At 42.9% G+C, this 17,136-nt stretch overlaps 1 protein-coding gene, 1 long non-coding RNA gene and 2 other non-coding genes across 9 annotated transcripts; 3 read left to right on the forward strand and 1 right to left on the reverse strand.

The window, feature by feature from the left end:
* Window positions 1–302: 302 nt before the first annotated feature.
* Window positions 303–10,197, reverse strand: LOC120309188 (flavin-containing monooxygenase FMO GS-OX-like 2). Of its 4 annotated transcripts, none has more exons than XM_039346159.1 (6): window positions 9,863–10,197; window positions 6,578–6,799; window positions 6,244–6,382; window positions 5,531–5,673; window positions 5,176–5,228; window positions 303–2,768 (listed from the first exon to the last, which is right to left on the reverse strand). In XM_039346159.1, exons 2-6 carry the CDS (start codon window positions 6,784–6,786, stop codon window positions 1,981–1,983), a joined length of 1,332 nt encoding a protein of 443 aa, XP_039202093.1. In that variant the 5' UTR covers window positions 6,787–6,799; window positions 9,863–10,197; the 3' UTR covers window positions 303–1,980. The 4 variants fall into 4 exon arrangements, with proteins under 4 accessions (XP_039202093.1, XP_039202092.1, XP_039202094.1 ...); XM_039346158.1 differs by having other exon boundaries at window positions 9,854–10,197; XM_039346160.1 differs by lacking the exon at window positions 9,863–10,197 and adding an exon at window positions 9,686–9,769.
* A 4,034-nt stretch (window positions 10,198–14,231) lies between these two features.
* On the forward strand, window positions 14,232–16,982 carry LOC120309189. 3 transcript variants are annotated; one of them, XR_005557029.1, is made up of 5 exons: window positions 14,232–14,304; window positions 14,715–14,802; window positions 14,990–15,055; window positions 16,204–16,380; window positions 16,669–16,982. It is a non-coding gene; the product is annotated as an uncharacterized LOC120309189 (long non-coding RNA). The 3 variants fall into 3 exon arrangements; XR_005557030.1 differs by having other exon boundaries at window positions 16,204–16,376; XR_005557031.1 differs by lacking the exon at window positions 14,232–14,304 and adding an exon at window positions 14,313–14,335.
* Window positions 14,471–14,541, forward strand: LOC120309265. Its single transcript, XR_005557047.1, has one exon. It is a non-coding gene; the product is annotated as a small nucleolar RNA SNORD49 (small nucleolar RNA).
* LOC120309268 lies at window positions 14,850–14,922 on the forward strand. Its single transcript, XR_005557050.1, has one exon. It is a non-coding gene; the product is annotated as a small nucleolar RNA SNORD65 (small nucleolar RNA).
* Window positions 16,983–17,136: the final 154 nt, after the last annotated feature.

A 17,136-nucleotide genomic window follows, 5' to 3' on the forward strand; every position in this document is an offset into this window, starting at 1 on the left:
ATCTTGCAAATGGCGCTTTGTCTGCACTGCCTGATTGCTGGCATGTCGCAGCTCAGTGCTGGTCCACAAACCGGGGGTTGGAGACCCTTGGGCTAAGGGTAAAGTTCTGAGAGCATAGAGGACACACACACCGCAGTTGTGTTGAGAAGTTTCTCCATTGGCAAAAGTGGCTGCTGTAATGGGTACAGTTTGTAAACCCCTATTCACTAGAAGCCAGATGACATCTATAGACTGCTTTCTGGCATTATCGTGAAACCCATTGTTGTGCATGGATATTTTTAGGTAAGTCATCAGACATGAAGGACAATTTACTTTTTATCTGTCATTTTGCATTCATGTGCATGTACACAGACAAATACAGACATGGAATGAAAAAGTAACTCTCGTTATGGCCACAATAGTGCTGACTATATGCTTAAGTCAGTGTTTCCCACTTTGGCAAATTTAAGATGTGAGGACTTCAATTCCCAAAATTCTCCAGCCAGCAAAAGAGTTCTGGGGGTTGATGTTCGTGCATCTTAAAGCTGCTAAGGTTGAGAAACACTGTGTTAAGTATTCAGAAAATGGTGGCAGCACCTGGTTGGTCTCATCCGAAGTGGGAAGTGAAACAGGGCCAGGCCTTGTTAATACACAGGTGGAAGATCACCAGGGAATTCTAGCGCTATACATTATGGACTGGAAATGGGAAAACCATCCCAGCAGATGACAGTAGAAAAGCAATTCCATATTTTTATTCAAAAAACTATCTGGGGACCAAGGCTCAAGCACAATACAAAAGACATTTGATTTCTTTTAATATTGCCACTGATGTTCTTTCTCTTTTCTTCATACAGGATAAACAACATTGTGCATGCATGAAAGCAAAAGCCAAGCTCTTGGAGCTTCATTTGCACAACATTGCTAACTTTGGCTATTGTGAAACCATTAGTTTTCCATGGCTTACCATGGTATGGAAAGCCAGCCCATGTGGTTAGTTTATAGGTTAATGTATTGTTTGGTGCAAATACAGAAAAGAGTCAGTTTAGTAACCAGGAACTTGTGTGAACCTAGCCCAGATACATTTTTTCTCTTTTTCATTAAAAGTATTCTGTAATTGCTCTAAGGCCTTTTGAAACAGGAATGGGTTAATATATGAAATGCATTCATTTCAGTCAGATTACAATTTTGATTTATTCTCTGTCCCCTCAACTGGACATCACCTGAAGAATTTTGTAGCTCCCATAATTAAAGCACTGCTATAAATTTCCATTGAACCCAAGGAAACTTAGCCTATGGACTGGAGCTAACTGAATTTCTTTTTCTCATTCTCATTGGAATCAGGTTTTCTTTATTTCCATTTATATGGCACCAAAGGGCAAAAATTTTCTGGACTGTGATAAGCAGTGTAAATTATAAAGTGTGATGCACAGTCAAAAAGAGCTGTTATTTAAAGACCTGGCTTTTTAGCTTCACCCAATCACAAAGCACACCAGAGAGCTTAAGCTGGGCACTCTCTGGTTAGAGGTTACACCATACCGTACTAATCAAAACTGGGATTGGGTAATTGGGCAAAGCCAATCAAACTAGCCACAATTGCAGTTTTCCTCCTGACTTTTTAAATATGCTCCTGAGTGGATGCCCCTAAACTAGATTGTCACTTAGCTTTGTCAATTTGTTAGCTTGGCCATAGAGAGCCACATAGACAGGCCAACTGTTTTTTTTTTTTTTTTAATAAAACCTGGTTTAGGGTTAAGTATGTTGTGTGAATCTAGCCCCCCTTTTTCTTTCAGATGGAATATGCATTATTTCTCCCTCTTTATGATCTGCTTCAAGTTTCCCTACAAAAGCTCTTTCTTGTATTTCAATGATGCCATGAGGGGATTTGGTTCTTTTTCTGTCTCACCTGGCAGTTCTTGGCCTGATTTCCCCGACTGCAGTTGGGCCTTAGAAGGAAAACCACACAAAGAGAGAAGAATGCCAGGTGGAGCATTCTAAAGGTCCTCATTTTGGATTTCCATTCTTTATGCAATTCTCACCACAATCCTGCACCAACTCCCAAGCACTGGGGCCCAATAGCCGATAGTTTCTGCTACGATAGGTGCTCACATTGCAGAGACGGCTGGCATGGGTATCTTCATAAATTTGTTGGACAGTAGGTGGCACAGGTGGGAATCCAGCAAGGTGAGCTAGGTCCTCCATATAGCTCCACTGTTTTTCTTTCAGCTTCAGGAAGTACCGGGCCAACCCTCCATTCTTCAAATGTTGTCCCAGCTGTCTTTGGACTTCAGCCTCCATGTCAGCCACAGAAGGGAGGGAACAGCGCCCACTTAGCACAGCCAATGCAAATAGCACCTGGCAGTGGAAGTGTGGGAAAGGACAGATCAGCTGACAAAGGCCAATCAAGAAGAGCGAAGGGTGCTGCGGGGGCAGTAAATGCTGGTACAGGGGGCCCATTCCATAATCTGTCTCTTGTAAGCCCAATTGGGCCAAGTCCAAGAAGGGGAAGTTGTACTTGTAGCCTGTACAGAGAATCAAGACATCAGCTGGCATCTTGGAGCGGTCAGTGAATACCACTGTCTTTTGCTCCACCTTCAAAAGTGGGGGTACCTGTATCACATCCTTGGGCAGCCCGCACACATGTTGCCTTTTATGGCTGAGCACTACTTGAGCATCTACATCAGAGAGTTGCAAGGCCAGGTCAACTCCTGATGGACCAGCGCCTACCAGCACTACAGATTGATTGGCAAAGGGCTCTGGACAGCGGTAGGAGTGGCTGTGCAGAATACGGCCTGAGGAGACAGAGAAAAAAATGTTGGCAAGTATTAGCTTCCACCTTACCACAGGCATTCCTGCGTAGGATACAAGGCATATCCAACCTGTGCCTATTGCTCTATCTCTATGTAATGGTATGTGAGAATGACCCTGGGAGACAAGAGGAAGAGCCACAGACTAGCCAATTGTCATGCAAAATGTATCTCAGCCCACAAAAGGAAAAATGGCAAGAGAAGCATCTCAGAAGTTTTCTAGTTCCTAGTTTTCTGGAAAGTAGAACTAAAAGAAAGGAGTAGGGCTTTCAGACTTGCAAGACTGTTACTTTAACCATACAATAAAGGTAATATTCATACTCATGGTTTGTGCTTCTTGTCTGGACTACCTCAAAAGGCTGGCACTATTCCACTTTCCTCTTGCCTGCACCTTTTTGCTCATTTGCTTTACCTATTGGTGGCTTTGGTGAGGTGGTGGAGGGTGAAGATGACTTTGCTCACTTGATCTACTCAGAACAGAAAGGCAGAAACCAGACACCAACAATGCTGCAATCCCCGGCAAAATAGGGAGGGTCTGACTTTGTTCACAGGACATGCTTAACTCAGCTGCTTTCTCTGAGTCTACACTGGAACTACAGAGTCACCAAATAAACTGAATTTGCACCCGATGCTAAATTACAAAAACCTAAGGTTAGCAAGAATTAAATATCTGGCTTTGATTCAGCTGGCTATAAACTACAGATTATGGGTTGTGCAAAAGTATTTGCTAGATCTTTGTCTGATCTTGTTAAATGAAAGATTAAGAAAAGAAAGGTTAAATGAAACCTCTCTAACTCCTTCTTATCATACCCTTTGGATACTTGGGAACTGTCAGTCAGTACTATATGAGAACTTCCTTCTCTTGAAGTGTTCCTCCTGGCCTATTCCCAGAACTTAAGCAGGCTCTTTGTACTATCTCTGGAGCATTGTATTCAATTTTTAGAAGCTAAATGGCCTCCATTTAATGAAATTTCCTCCTCTTTGTTCTTGTTTTCGAAATCCTAGTCTGGTAAAATGCCTGGCACTTCCTGGAGGCATTGAGATACAACAAGGAGGGGTTATTCCTTGCTCTTCGGCTACAAAGATAGAATTTAGCCCTCTTAGAATTAAAGGGGAAAGGGAACAGTTTATTTCTTTACTTATTCTTTTATAAATGTGCTATTCAACTATGTAACAATTCTGGGCCCTGAAGTAGAAACTTTATATTCTCTGCATTCATTCAGTCAGGCAGATTATGGTGTTGTTGTTAGTTGCCAAGTCGTGTCCGACCCATCACGACCCCATGGACAACATTCCTCCAGGCCTTCCTGTCCTCTACCATCTTCTGAAGTCCATTTAAGCTCACACCTACTGCTTCATTGACTCCATCCAGCCACCTCATTCTCTGTTGTCCCCTTCTTCTATTGCCCTCAATCTTTCCCAGCATTAGACTCTTCTCCAGTGAGTCCTTCCTTCTCATTAGGTGGCCAAAGTATTCAAGTTTCAACTTCAGGATCTGGCCTTCTAAAGAGAAGTCAGGGTTGATCTCCTCTAGGACTGACCGGTTTGATTGCCTTGCAGTCCAGGAGACTCGCAGGAGTCTTCTCCAGCACCATAGTTCAAAGGCCTCAATTCTTTGGTGCTCAGCCTTTCTTATGGTCCAACTTTCACAGCCATACACTGCAACTGGGAAAACCATGACCTTGACTAAACGTACTTTTATTGGCAGAGTGATGTCTCTGCTTTTTAGTATGTTGTCTAAATTTGCCATAGCTTTCCTCCCCAGCTTATGGTAGCAATGTATAAAAAAGTATTATGTAGCATTATCGTCATAATAATTTTAAAACAAATAATTTTAATATAAGGATGGCTGTCTCGTGTAACTCTGCACTGCAACAAAAAACAAACACACACACGTGCGCGTGCACGTGTGTGTGTGTTTGTAAAATTGACTATTAGGCACTGGGGTGAGCTACATGAAACATTAATTTTTAGAGGCAGCCTACATTTAAACATCAGCGATAAGGGAACGACAACAGAAAAAAAGCCTATAGCCTTCTTCCTCTTGTTAAGCATTTTCCAGGGGTCCCTGGTTGGACAATGTAATAAATACATTGTATTTGTCTATTAAATAAGCCTCTATAGAGTCTAGATCAGGGGTAGGCAACCTCGGCTCTTTTATGACTCGTGGACTTCAACTCCCAGAATTCCTGAGCCAGCATGGCTGGCTCAGGAATTCTGGAAGTTGAAGTAAACCAGTCATAAAAGAGCCGAGGTTGCCTACCGCTGGTCTAGAGACTATTTCAATTGATTGGACAATGGAGGAAGTAAAATGCTGGACCTGATGGTTTTAACTTGATCCAGCCGCAAGTTCACCCTTGTCACTAAAGAATAAGGAAGATTTAAAGCTTACCTTGGAAAGTGTCCAAACCAGGAATGGGAGGTATAAATGGGACAGTGTAATGGCTGCAGAAATAAAATTATTAGGATGGAGGTTGGAGAACAGAGACATGTCAAGCATCACAGCATATTCTCCTTTTCTTTCTTGATTTACAAAAGCATCAAGTGATTTTCCCGGCTTTTGATTCATTCTAACATGATTTTGCAGCAATCATGAGGAGGTTAGTCATCTCCACTCTCTTTGAATCTTGACCTCCCCGCAAAGCAGCAACAAGAACAGCAAAAACTTCACAGGCTATTATTTATTGCTTCTTCTCTGCTTATCAAAAGCACCATCCCTGCCCCAGCCCAGCTCAAGTAGGACTTACCCAGTGCAGACCATGACGGCATCAAAGTGCTCTTTGACTTGCTGAGTTGACTCTGGGTGCTGCACTGTTGCTGTGACTTCCCAGCCACCTAGGCTGCCTGCATCCCTCTCAACAGGCCTGACCTTCTCCACTTGCCATTGGAACTAGTGAAGAAAAATGGAAGAGAACAGGTGGAGTTCCCAGAAACCAGCTAGCTCTGGATCTGTAAGGCTCTGAATATTCTGCAACAAAACTAATGGCGCAGTGGTGAAAGTGCTGGGCCAGAAACCAGGACACTGTGAATTATATGCCTCCCTTAGTCATGAAAGCCAACTGGATGACTTGGTCCATTTACTCTCTCTCAGCCCAGTCCATCTCAGAGGGTTGTTATTGTGGGGAAAATAGGAGGCAGGAGTATCACATGTTTGTTGCCTTAAGTTGACTCTCTCGCTCGCTCTCATCTATCTATCTATCATCAATCTCAGGATAAAAATAATAATTTCAGCTCCTTGGGAAGGGCTTGATAAGCATACAGAAATGCCAAATCCCTTCTAAACATCTGGCTCATTGTGCAACCAACCGTGATAATAATATGAACAGCATTTAATCTGTATTGCACTGAAAGATCTAGAGACAAACCTTGGCAACTTATTGTGCTCCCATCCTCTCCCAGGGAGCATGTGCCTCATTTTGCTCTGCCACCCTCTGCTTCTAACAGCCCGATCATCTCTCACCCTGATATGGTCACAGACTCCAGACTGCTCTGCATAGCTATCCAGGTAGGCCAGAACATCCGAGTGGTGCAAGAATGAAGGCAGTGATGGGTCAAAGGGGAAATCTGGAAAGGCCATTGATTCCTTGGGCAGGTTGGTCCTAGGAGTAGAAGCAGGATAAAGCACCCTTTCGTACTGCATTCCACTCCTCTCCCCTGCCCAGATTCCATTCTTTTTTGCATTTAAAGAACAGCTGCCTGAGGCCTCCTCCTATGCTGTCTAGTACACTAGTAGAGAAGGGCATAAAGAACCCATCCCAAAGCACAGAGAGGCTGCAGCACCCTTGGGCGACTACCTGAGGTCACGATACATGCTGGAGTGGATGGTTCTTCCCATGGCATCCTCTTTCTCCTCTGTGTAAATCCAGGTGCCTCCCAAGCGATCTGAGGCCTCAAACACCACCGGTGGAGCAAAAGTCTCAGAAGAGGCAAGGATGTGCCGGGCGGCGCACAGTCCTGCTGCTCCTGCCCCAATTACTGCCACACGCAGCTTCGTTGGTACCATTTTGCAGAAGGGCCTGCAGGGGAAAAGTAGGAGATACCTACAATAAGCATTGCAAATGAACCCTCCAGTCTTCCCTTTGACTCCAGGGGATAAGACAGAACAGTCAGGACACTCAAAGTCCAAAAGATCATCATTGGAATAACTGGAGGGGAGAAATAAATGAGATATTTGAGCATAGGGATAGAAAGTGGTCACATTGCCAGAAATAGACAAGATCTCAAAGCATGGAGCCCTAGACCCAACTATGTTGCTATTTCTGAGACAATAATCATTTTGAATGATTGGAAAATCATTAAATACATGCTTGGTTGTATTTAACTAAAATGTAAGATTAATAAACTCAGAATTCTCTGTCAGATGCGTGTGATAAAAATTAAGGAAAGAGTCTGTTTCATTTTTCTATAAAGCAAATAAACAAAATTAATCAGGGCTAGAAACACTAGGCTGTAGTGTTCCTAGGAATGAGTATCGGCATTTAATCTCAGAAAGGTACACAAAAAGCAAGATGCTAAGTATCATTCCAATAGCTCCATTGCTGGGGCTAATGCTAACCCGATCAAAAGTACATCAAAAATGTTTCAAGAGTTTCATCTCTGAATATACATTTGCCACATAAGCACATAGAGCCAACTTCCTCTAACAGGTAACTGTGTTTAGGGTTGTAGGAATAAGACTTGCATCTAATCCCCTTCACCTAGCATTACCATTGCCCTTTGTACTTTGTTTCTAAAAGGGACAAGCCAACATAATGATAATTAAATAGTTAGCTTGTGGATTAACTGGATATGCTTAGTCATGTTTACTTGCTTTCCTCTTTGACTTTGTTCCTTTCACCAATAAAACTGCAAGGGAAAAATTGGGGAAAGACCATAGAGCAAGAAACTGAAAAAAAAAAAGATAAAATTATCCTCTGTAAGCAATTTTCAGTTGCAGCCTGAGAATTCCTCCGTTCGGTACACTGTAGGCCAGGGGTTTTCAACCTTGGCAACTTTAAAACTTGTGGATTTCAACTCCCAGAATTCCTCAGCCAGCAAAGCTGTCTGAGGAATTCTGGGAATTGAAGTCCACAAGTCTTAAAGTTGCCAAGGTCAAGAATCCCTGTAGGCAGTGAGAAATCAAATAAGCTCTTACAGTTGATTTTGAGTCTTTCCAGGTTTGGTGGCTGGGGAATTCTGGGAGTTGAAATCCACACATCTTCAAGCTGCCAAGGCTAAGAAAAGCTGGCCTAGGCTGAGCTTCAAGGTCTTCATCCCACTGAGGTGGCATGGCTTTGCTTAACCTTACCTCTCACATTGTCCTGAAGCAAAGCATGGGTTCCATGCCATATTGAGCTCCTTTTCCCTGTAAGCTTGGCATCATCCTTTTGCTCATTTTCCCAAACATCATTGAAATGAATAGTGCAATAATCTCTGGCTGAGTTTGCACAACATTCATGATTGGCTCAGTTAAAGATAAAGATCTTACAGTTACAACCACACAGTAAGGAATGCTTGATTACTGTTAATTTTGATTAGCTTTTAGGGTGATTCAGTCTGTTATGCAAGCTCCGTCTATCCAGTTAATTTATGTTTCAACACATAAACTCAGAAAATGAATTACTTCAGTAGCTAATTTAAGAATAATGTATAAGCCCATCGGCGATGACACAGGACATTGATAGTTTGGTCTTTGAGAATGCTTGACAATTAGAGTTTCCATAATATTAGCTTATCGACTTCTTGCCTGGAACAGCTCTTTACAAGCTCAGGACTAATTTAATCAAAGGGATAAATCTACTGGCTGGGCTCAGAAGTAGATAGTTCTTGACTTACGACCACAATAGCGCCCAAAATTTTGGTTGCTAAGTGAAACATTTGTTAAGTGAATTTTGCTCCATTTGACGACCTTTCTTGCCACAATTGTTAAGTGAATCACTGCAGTTGTTAATTTAGTAACACAGTTGTTAAGTGAATCTGGCTACCCCATCGATTTTGCTTGTCAGAAGGTTGGAAAAGGTGATCACATGACTCCAGGACACTGCAACCGACATAAATATGAACCAGTTGCATCTGAAGTTTGATCACATAAAACTACAGGGATGCTGCAATGTTGTAAGTGTGAAAAATGGTCCTAAGTCCCTTTTTTAGCACTGCTGTAACTTTGAACTGTTGTAAGTCAAGGACCACCTGTATATGCTTGGCCTTTGACAGCTAAAGTCTGGCAATAATAGCCTCAAAGCAAAAGTGCTTCTCTTTAAAAACAGATGCACAGTGGAGAGACAGCAAGACCAGACCGGAGTGAGTTCCCCATAACTGGTTCTGAGTTACAGATTTTGAGAGTTCAACAGCCAGCAACTACAAGGTATTCTGCATGATATAGCTCAGGAGGCTGCCCATCAGACTAAATTCACCTGTCTATTACTCTATGTGCTGTATCAGTTACCTCTCCAGTCCCTTAGCAGACTGATTCTGCGAAACTTTGTCCTGCTCCAAAATCATAAGTGGGTTCCCACAACTTGGTTAAAATGGCTAGCATGGTTCAAATTATCACCAATGTAGCTAACTGCTTTGGACAGACCATGTGCAGCCTATACAACAACTGCATTTATTAACCCAGCATTAGGGCGCTTGTGAAGCCTGCCTTCAAATTAGACACGAGGGACCCTGGGCCGGCTCCCCACGATCAGAGCTGCTGCAATTTGGTAGAATCGTTCAATTTAATTGAAACTCCACTCCGAGCGAGTCTCCAGTGCTCGCCCTTCCAACATGTTATCAAAACGGCCGCCCCAGCAATCGCAGAGGGACAGCGTGGAGGAAACCCCAGTAATTAGTGGCCCAGCCAAGCATTTTGCAAAGTTCCGCGTTTCTGCGCGTCGCGGAACTGCCCAAGAGGGTCTCAGGGCTGAGAATTACACTCCCACCGGTGTGGCAGCGAGCGGGGCTACGGATGACGGATGAATTGGGGGCCTCCACCGCAGCTGGGAACTTTTCGATGCCTGCAAACGATGGCTAGCGGCTGCTCTTCTGTTTGGGTCTGCGCGCGCGCGATTCTTCAGCCTCCCCCCCCCCCCAAAAGCGGAAACACCCACCGCTCGTACCCGGGTCCCAGCAACTCTAGTCTGCGTCCGTCCCTGGTTGGTGAAGAGGCGGAGTCTAACGCGAGAAGAGCCTTCTCTTCTCCAGGACAGAGCGGAGGAGGCGGGATAGCAGCAATAACTGTCGGCTCCTCCTGGCGCCTGCTTTGGGTCTCTATCCACGCTCTACCAGGGAGGGCGGGAAAGGAAGAGCGGCCAATTATAGGCCAAGGCAAAGGGCAGCGCTGTCCCTCTTCCGAGGGTCATCCTCCGCCCATTCAAAGCCAGCCCTTTGGCCCAGCGAGAGAGAACGGCTGGCAGACTGTGAAATGGCTGAAGGATCAGTGGGATAATCTTTCTGTCCCCTCAGCTCCTAGCAAGAAATTGGGGTTGGGGGGGGAGTTCGTCTCGCTTCCCCCCCCCCCCAACATCCCTTGACTGGAAAAAAGATCTAGCTAGCCTGCTAGAAACCAGGAGACGTGAGTTCTAGTCCCACCTTACCCAGGAACACCAGCTGGGTGACCTTGGCTAGTCATTCTCTCTCAGCCCAATTCACCTCCCAGGGTTGTTGTTGGGAAAGTAGGAGGAGGAAGGTGTGTATATTCTCCACATTGAGTTATTTGTGAAAATAATAAAGGGATACAAATACATACATACATACATACATACATACATACATAAACTGATGTGCATTAGGCACGTTCTGCTTCCTTTGTTTCTTTTACTTTCTGGTAAAAGTCAGTGCTTTGTTTTGCTATTCTTCTTTCCACCTTCTGTTTTTCAGTAAAATTAGATGGTGTGATGCCCTTTAATGTAATTTCTATTTTGCAAAATAAAGCGGTAGATAGTATATTAGATATTTAGGGATTTTCAGATATTGTGTAGGACCTACTGTAACTCAGAGACCGATATTGGCTGATGAGTTTTGCAAGTCTCTTATAGCACCACTAGAGGGAGTCTGATCAGCTCACAGCACAATACTATATTCCCTATCCTGCATTCAACATTCAGAGACAACAGTAAAGATAGGGCTGATTTGAGAACATTTGGGATTGGAGAATAGCTGTGCTGGTGCTGGTTCCATAGACTCCGTGGTGAATTTGCCCTTCATTCTTCTTGGTCTTTTTGATTGTTCCAATATTTACCTTTTGTAAGCCACCCAGAGTCATCTTATCAATGAGATGGGCAGTATATAAATGGAATAAAATGAATAAATGAATTCGCTTGGGAGATGATGGCATAAATTTGAGGAATATTTTCTTTGAAAAATAGTGAACACAACAAAGAGTGCATTCACTCCTTCCAGAAAGATATTGCGTGACTGATATAAAGAGAATCCTTACTAAGTCCAGAAGTCAGTCAAACTGCAGAGTACTATAAGAAAGGTTTTAATATTTAACAGAAATTCCTTATGTCTCTGGAAAGACTTCAAGGGAGCATTGTAATGATAGGAGATGTGGTGTCAGATGAACACTTCCATTCTAGATTTCTTAAATAATTCTTATTCCCATTCCAAAAGCAAATCGGCTGCAGTTCCTGGTTGTTCCTGGCAGTCTCCCCCAGTTTGCTAGATCCTTGCTGTGGTGGTGAGAATCACCCAGACGGTAGGAGGAAGGCCTTTCAGAGAGCTGGCTAACAACAGCCAGACTGGGGGGTGGGTCTTCTCTCCCACTTAGCCCAAGGCCAGTGGTTGCAGTCCAAGTTGTTACTGCCAGTACCCTGAGATTGGGGCATTTGGCAGTGATAGATTTGGAGCATATAGTAAGGGCAGTAATGGGAGAGCTATTTTGATACGAATGACAAAAGCCTACATCAGTACTGGGTTGGGACAAAATCAAAGGGCCTCCAGTAGGAAGCAAGCCATCTGATGAGATGGGTGATCTCTGGTCTTCATATTGGCAGAATATATAAAGGGGTTTCAGCCCCCTCTAAACCTAGACATCCATTCCACAAAAAATGTAAAACCATTTTTATTAATATTAATTACAGCAACAGAATCTTACAAATCTGACTGTGCTTTATTACCCACCCACCTGTACCCCTGGCCCTTTATACTCATGCAAAGTAGGGAGGTGTCTGCCTGAGTTGCTTGCACACGTTTTCTTCTTGCTTGGGGCTTAAGCCAGCTTTTATCACTTTGCTAATGAATCTGGCCTCTTTCTTTCAAGTCTTTTTCCTTTATGTCTGCAAATGGATACTACATCCAATGAACTCCAGAAAAGGGGAGAGATCTCCATCAATCTGTTTATGACAGCAGACGAGCTGTTTTTTTCCTTCAAGTTCCATGACTACTGGGTAGAGGGAAATAATGTGTTGTTTACATTATGCAAGGTGGAGTTTTCTATATATTCCTGCCAATAGCTGTCTAGGCAGCATGCAAGATAAAGATGCTCAGGAATTCAACTAATCTGGCCCAGGAGGTTATGGTGTGCAATCTTAGTAGAGATGAGGCAAGCGCCTTGCAGGCATGTGTGAACACAAAACAGATCTGCTAAGCCTAACAGATCCAGAGTAGTTACGAGCTGTATCTGGAGGATGAACAGAGGCATGTGTTCTATGCTGGCATGTCAAAGTAGAGATTGTTTTGGTAACTAGACATCCCACTACAAGGAAGCTATATCAGAAAACCTGGACAATATTTGAATGGTGGTGTAGAAATTTTTTTTATAGCAATAAGATAAGGAACTGGAATTTCTGAGATTTCTACAAGCTGGATAGGCAAAGAACTGCTATCAGATATCACATGGGATACTCATGCCTGGTCCATTCTTTTGGACAAATGGCAGAGCCTCTTTCAGGGTACCTATGCATGCTGGTTTCTTAAAGGCACAAGTTTCACCTCCCAATTATCTTCATGGGATTTTAGGTTAGTTTTCTAGGAATTGACCACATTCCCCTTATGTCTATTAAACAGCTTCCAACGAACATTCCTGGGGATAAAATGGGTTTCCTAGTTACTCTAAGCTCAGCCAAAAAGGTTAGGAAATTAATGGCTCTGTGAGGGAAGATTTATCTCTTTTACCAGGTTACGGTGATGTTAAAATCAGAACCATCCCTCAGACCTGAGATGAACTCCAATTTTTATAGGGCACACGGTTCCACATAAACCTTGTTCTATGCCTTTGGTGAATTCCAATGTTAATTTTGGTTCCAAATTTCTGCCAAATCCTTTCAAGTGCTCAAAAGCTGGCATAAGATAGATGTGCACTTGACCTTCAGAACTTAACATCAAGCACACTCAAGGGCACAGGAAGGCAGAGAGTCTGTTCATTTCCTCTTGGGCAAACGTTCTAGGAATATGAGTAATAGCCTTCTTCTTCAGCAGATGGGTTAAGGAATGCATCACATTGGCCTATTTAGCTAAGCAACCCAGGGCTATTATTGTCTCCTTGGGTAGAGGAATATCAACCCTGTCTCCTGTTAGACATGGATGGTGATATGGTCAGAAGCATCACTCCTCATGAAACATTATAGGAAGACAAGTTTGAATTTGCAGAGGCAGCCTGTGTTCCTGCAAGATTTCCTTAACTTTTTTTCTCACCCCCGGGGTACTTCTTTTCTGGTTGGCTCTGTCTTTGGGTGCTTGAGAACGGCACTTTGGACAGGACTTATGAGGACACCAAAGATGGACCTGACAGCCCCAATTGTGCAAGGGCTTAATACAAGTCTTTATAAATGTTTATGCTCTAAAATAAATACTGAACCATCTGTTTGTTATGTAGTACGTGCTGATTTACAGCTACATTACTTTCTATCTGTGAATAATAAAACTTAATTTAAGCTCCTTTCATTGAAGTCACTTCACACAACGGAGGGATGGCAAAAAGTTTAGGATCTTTTAGTAAGAAGGTGTCAAGTTATCACTTCCCCACCGGCAGCTAGATTCACCTTTGGCGAACAGAAAGACACTTCGCAGTGAGCCCACCTATTCTATTTGGCTGCACCCAAATATGACCCGTGATTATAACAGCATCTTATGTGCAGACGCAGACAATCTGAGGGTGGCTTGCTTCTCTAAGTCACGCTTTTTTTTCTAATATGGGAAATCCCGATTCTTAATTTGACATCACTAATCCCACCCCCCAACAATTAAGTTGTAATTATTAGCGACTGCGCTCCTCTTGCGTTCAGCAACGTTCCGCGATGAAAAGCACATCCCAGAGGATCGATCCCTTTTAACCACTGCTGTTCGCCTATATGTAGATACGTCTCACTACTTCTTCCCCGCCCATATTATTGACCCGGAAAACCTCCCAAGATATTCCCGCTTTCAATCCATCTCCGTTCTCCCCCGCGATTTTGCAGCCGTGACATAGTATATGCGAACCAATCAGCAGCTATTTTTTCCCGGTCCACCCATCCCCGCCATCCAATGGTTTGTCCCCCTCCCTTAAAAGAGACCGCGTGGAAGCTTCTCGTTCTTTTTCGCGCTTCGTCACATTTCTGCTTTGTGTTGTTGGAGGGAGGTGAGAGATTTCATGGTGCCCCACAAAAAGGGTGTGAGTTGCGGGGATGACGGGTCGGTCCTTTTCTGGTTTTTTTGCGAGCCAACATTCTCCCTGCTTTTTTTGTTACGTGGGGGCCTATGGCGCCTCGCGTAGGTTGAGAGTGAGGCTTTTTTCCCCCTCTTCGCGGGGTGATGATGCCGAGATAGGAAGTGCCGTCAGATGCGAGAACTGACGAAAGACTCCTCATGGCTGACCGCGAGTTGCCCTCCCCTCCTCTATTACTGTTTTTTCCTCCCGAGACAGGCCTATGTTCAGTCCGGACAAAAAAAAGGAGGAAGAGGAGATAGGCCCAACCTCCCACTAGCTTTACAGAAATCTCCTTTTTTTGAGGTACTTTATCATATATTTTATCTTGGATTGTATTGCAGGTTTTCTGCCATTGCTGCCATGTGGGATCTAACTTCAAAAAGACATCGAAAGAACCAGTGTGTAGAGTTGCGGGAGAAACATCCAAAGGTAAATTTATGAATCTCTGAAGTTGGATACTATGGAACGAAGGCTCACTATGATGATATAAAACCTTAAATACGCTGGAATTACCGGCAGACACTTGCTGTTGAGATGGTCTTTCTGAGTAGCCTCTATGGAGGGAAAACCATTGTTCCCCAAACACTCTTATTACAAGCCTGTCTTCTTTCTTCAGGGAGCCAGAAGCTGCCCTCCAAGATGAGCAGTTGTGATTGAAATGCCAACCCATGACTGGAAAGATGTAAGTTAAATGGATAGTTTCTGGCTTGTAAGGGTGGGTGCAACATGCAAAAATATACTGCTCACAAAAATAAAGGGAACACAAACGCTTGTGTTCCCTTTATATTTTTTGAGCAGTATATTTCCAACCCAGAACAAACTATTATATCAGGTTCTGCTAATAAATCAGATTTGGCTCTGGATTTCAAGCAATTCAGAATCTGGACAAGATATAATTTAGTTGCTGGACTTCTGTGGAAAGTTTGTGCATGTTAGGCTTTGATAATGCTAGAACTGCCCTTAAGCAACAAATCTGGGATATAGATTTTCAAACAAGCCTAAATAAGGTGTCACACTCGCATTATTTATCATTTGTATCCAGCTACATATTTAAAATCCTTTCTAATTTTAATTTTTTTGTAAGTCCTCCACTTTTAGCCAGGTTGGATACTGTCCTCAGCAGTCCTTCCTGGTGTTCTTTGGTTATGTCCATGTGGTGATAGTTCTTAACAGAAATTCTAGGCCACACACTATTATACTGTTCCCTGTATAAGGTGTCTAGAAAGACCCTTATATATGGTGTCTTGAAAAAAAATTCAGGAAGTGCAATTTCTGTTTAATGCTACTAAAAGACAAGGACTTGAAAATAACCTCTCAAGTTGCCCAGTTCTGTGCTATCATTTCTGCAGTATGCTGTACCATTACTTAGGATTGGAGTTTATTTTATTTGGATTAATTTTAGTAACCATGTTTTTAATTTTAGGCTCCATTATAGTTCATGTTTTTCTCTTACACAGATGTAAAACTTGGTTTTTATTAAGTATTGCTTGTATCTGGCCTTGGGATTGTAATAGAATTTGAATTGATAATCTGGATAAGGCAAGATTTTTTCCTATTTGAGAGAAAACAAATGGCTATTTTTTTTTACTAATTACTTTATAAATAACTGAAAGCAACGACATTCCTGATGTTCTCTCCTGTTTTCCTCACAATACTATCCCTGTGAGATGGATTGGGCCAAGAGAGTGACTGGCCAAACATCAGCCAGCTTGCACACCTAAATTGGGATTAAAATTCTGTCATTGTGGTTTCTAGGATTTTAACCTATACACCAAACTAGCTTGGCAGCTGGAAGTCCTTTTTTCCCAATTATTTTTCTTTATTCTTTAGATTTCTCACCTACCCAGTCTTCAAAGATGGAAGTCCCTCCAGATTTTGTTGAAGAGGCTTATTAGATACACTAATTGTACTGCTGTGAACATGGTTAAAATCACAGACCAGATTTGCATTATTAAAGTTGAGAACTGAAAGAAGATTTTAGAGGAATACACTAATGCATGGAGGTAGGTAAGTATCCAGTTCATCCTTTGTGTAGCTGAGACCCTATCTGATAATCTGGATAATTTGAAAGCTGTCTTCAGAGAAACACAGTCATATTAAAAAAGATCTCTAAATTTGAATGCTGGAATGTTAATGTATTTTGCTGGGACCTAGGAATATTGATTAGGGATATTGCTCTTCTCGCTAAGTCTGTTATAAATGAATATTCAGAGACTTCATATAAGAAGCTATTATTAATACAAGTAGAAAGTGCTTCAATGTAGGTTGATAACCAATTTGTAAAATCTATTTCAGGCTTGGACAAACACTACAATGCCCTCAAGACTACTGAAAGTGTCCACACTTTTCCCTTGAGATGTCTGATGACCCATATATTGAGGCAAAGACATTCTTTCCTGCATTATTGTGGCAGTAAACTTACAAGCTTAGCTTCTCTTCCCTTTGTTGTACACAGTCACTAAATGGGTCCAGTTTCAGAGCCGGCTATTTGCGAGACCGCCTACTACTTCATAGTTCCCTTCGTCCGGTTAGAGATCCCACAGGCTGGGCCTCCTTTAGGTCCCGTCTTGGCCAAGCAGTGCCATTTGGCGGGGCCGCGGAGGAGGGTTTTCTCTGATGGCACCCACGTCTTGAAACCAGTTCCCCTCCAGAGATTAGGACCGCTCCCACCCTGTTGGTTTTCCGTAAGCTGCTTAAGACCTGGCTTTTCCGGCAGGCCTGGGGTTTATAAAATCTGACCCCTGGATAGTTCTTGTACTGTTT

Source organism: Crotalus tigris, unplaced genomic scaffold (assembly GCF_016545835.1).
Source record: "Crotalus tigris isolate CLP2741 ecotype Arizona unplaced genomic scaffold, ASM1654583v1 scf7180000017987.690289119674:8195010, whole genome shotgun sequence".
Taxonomy (NCBI): Eukaryota; Metazoa; Chordata; class Lepidosauria; order Squamata; family Viperidae; genus Crotalus; species Crotalus tigris.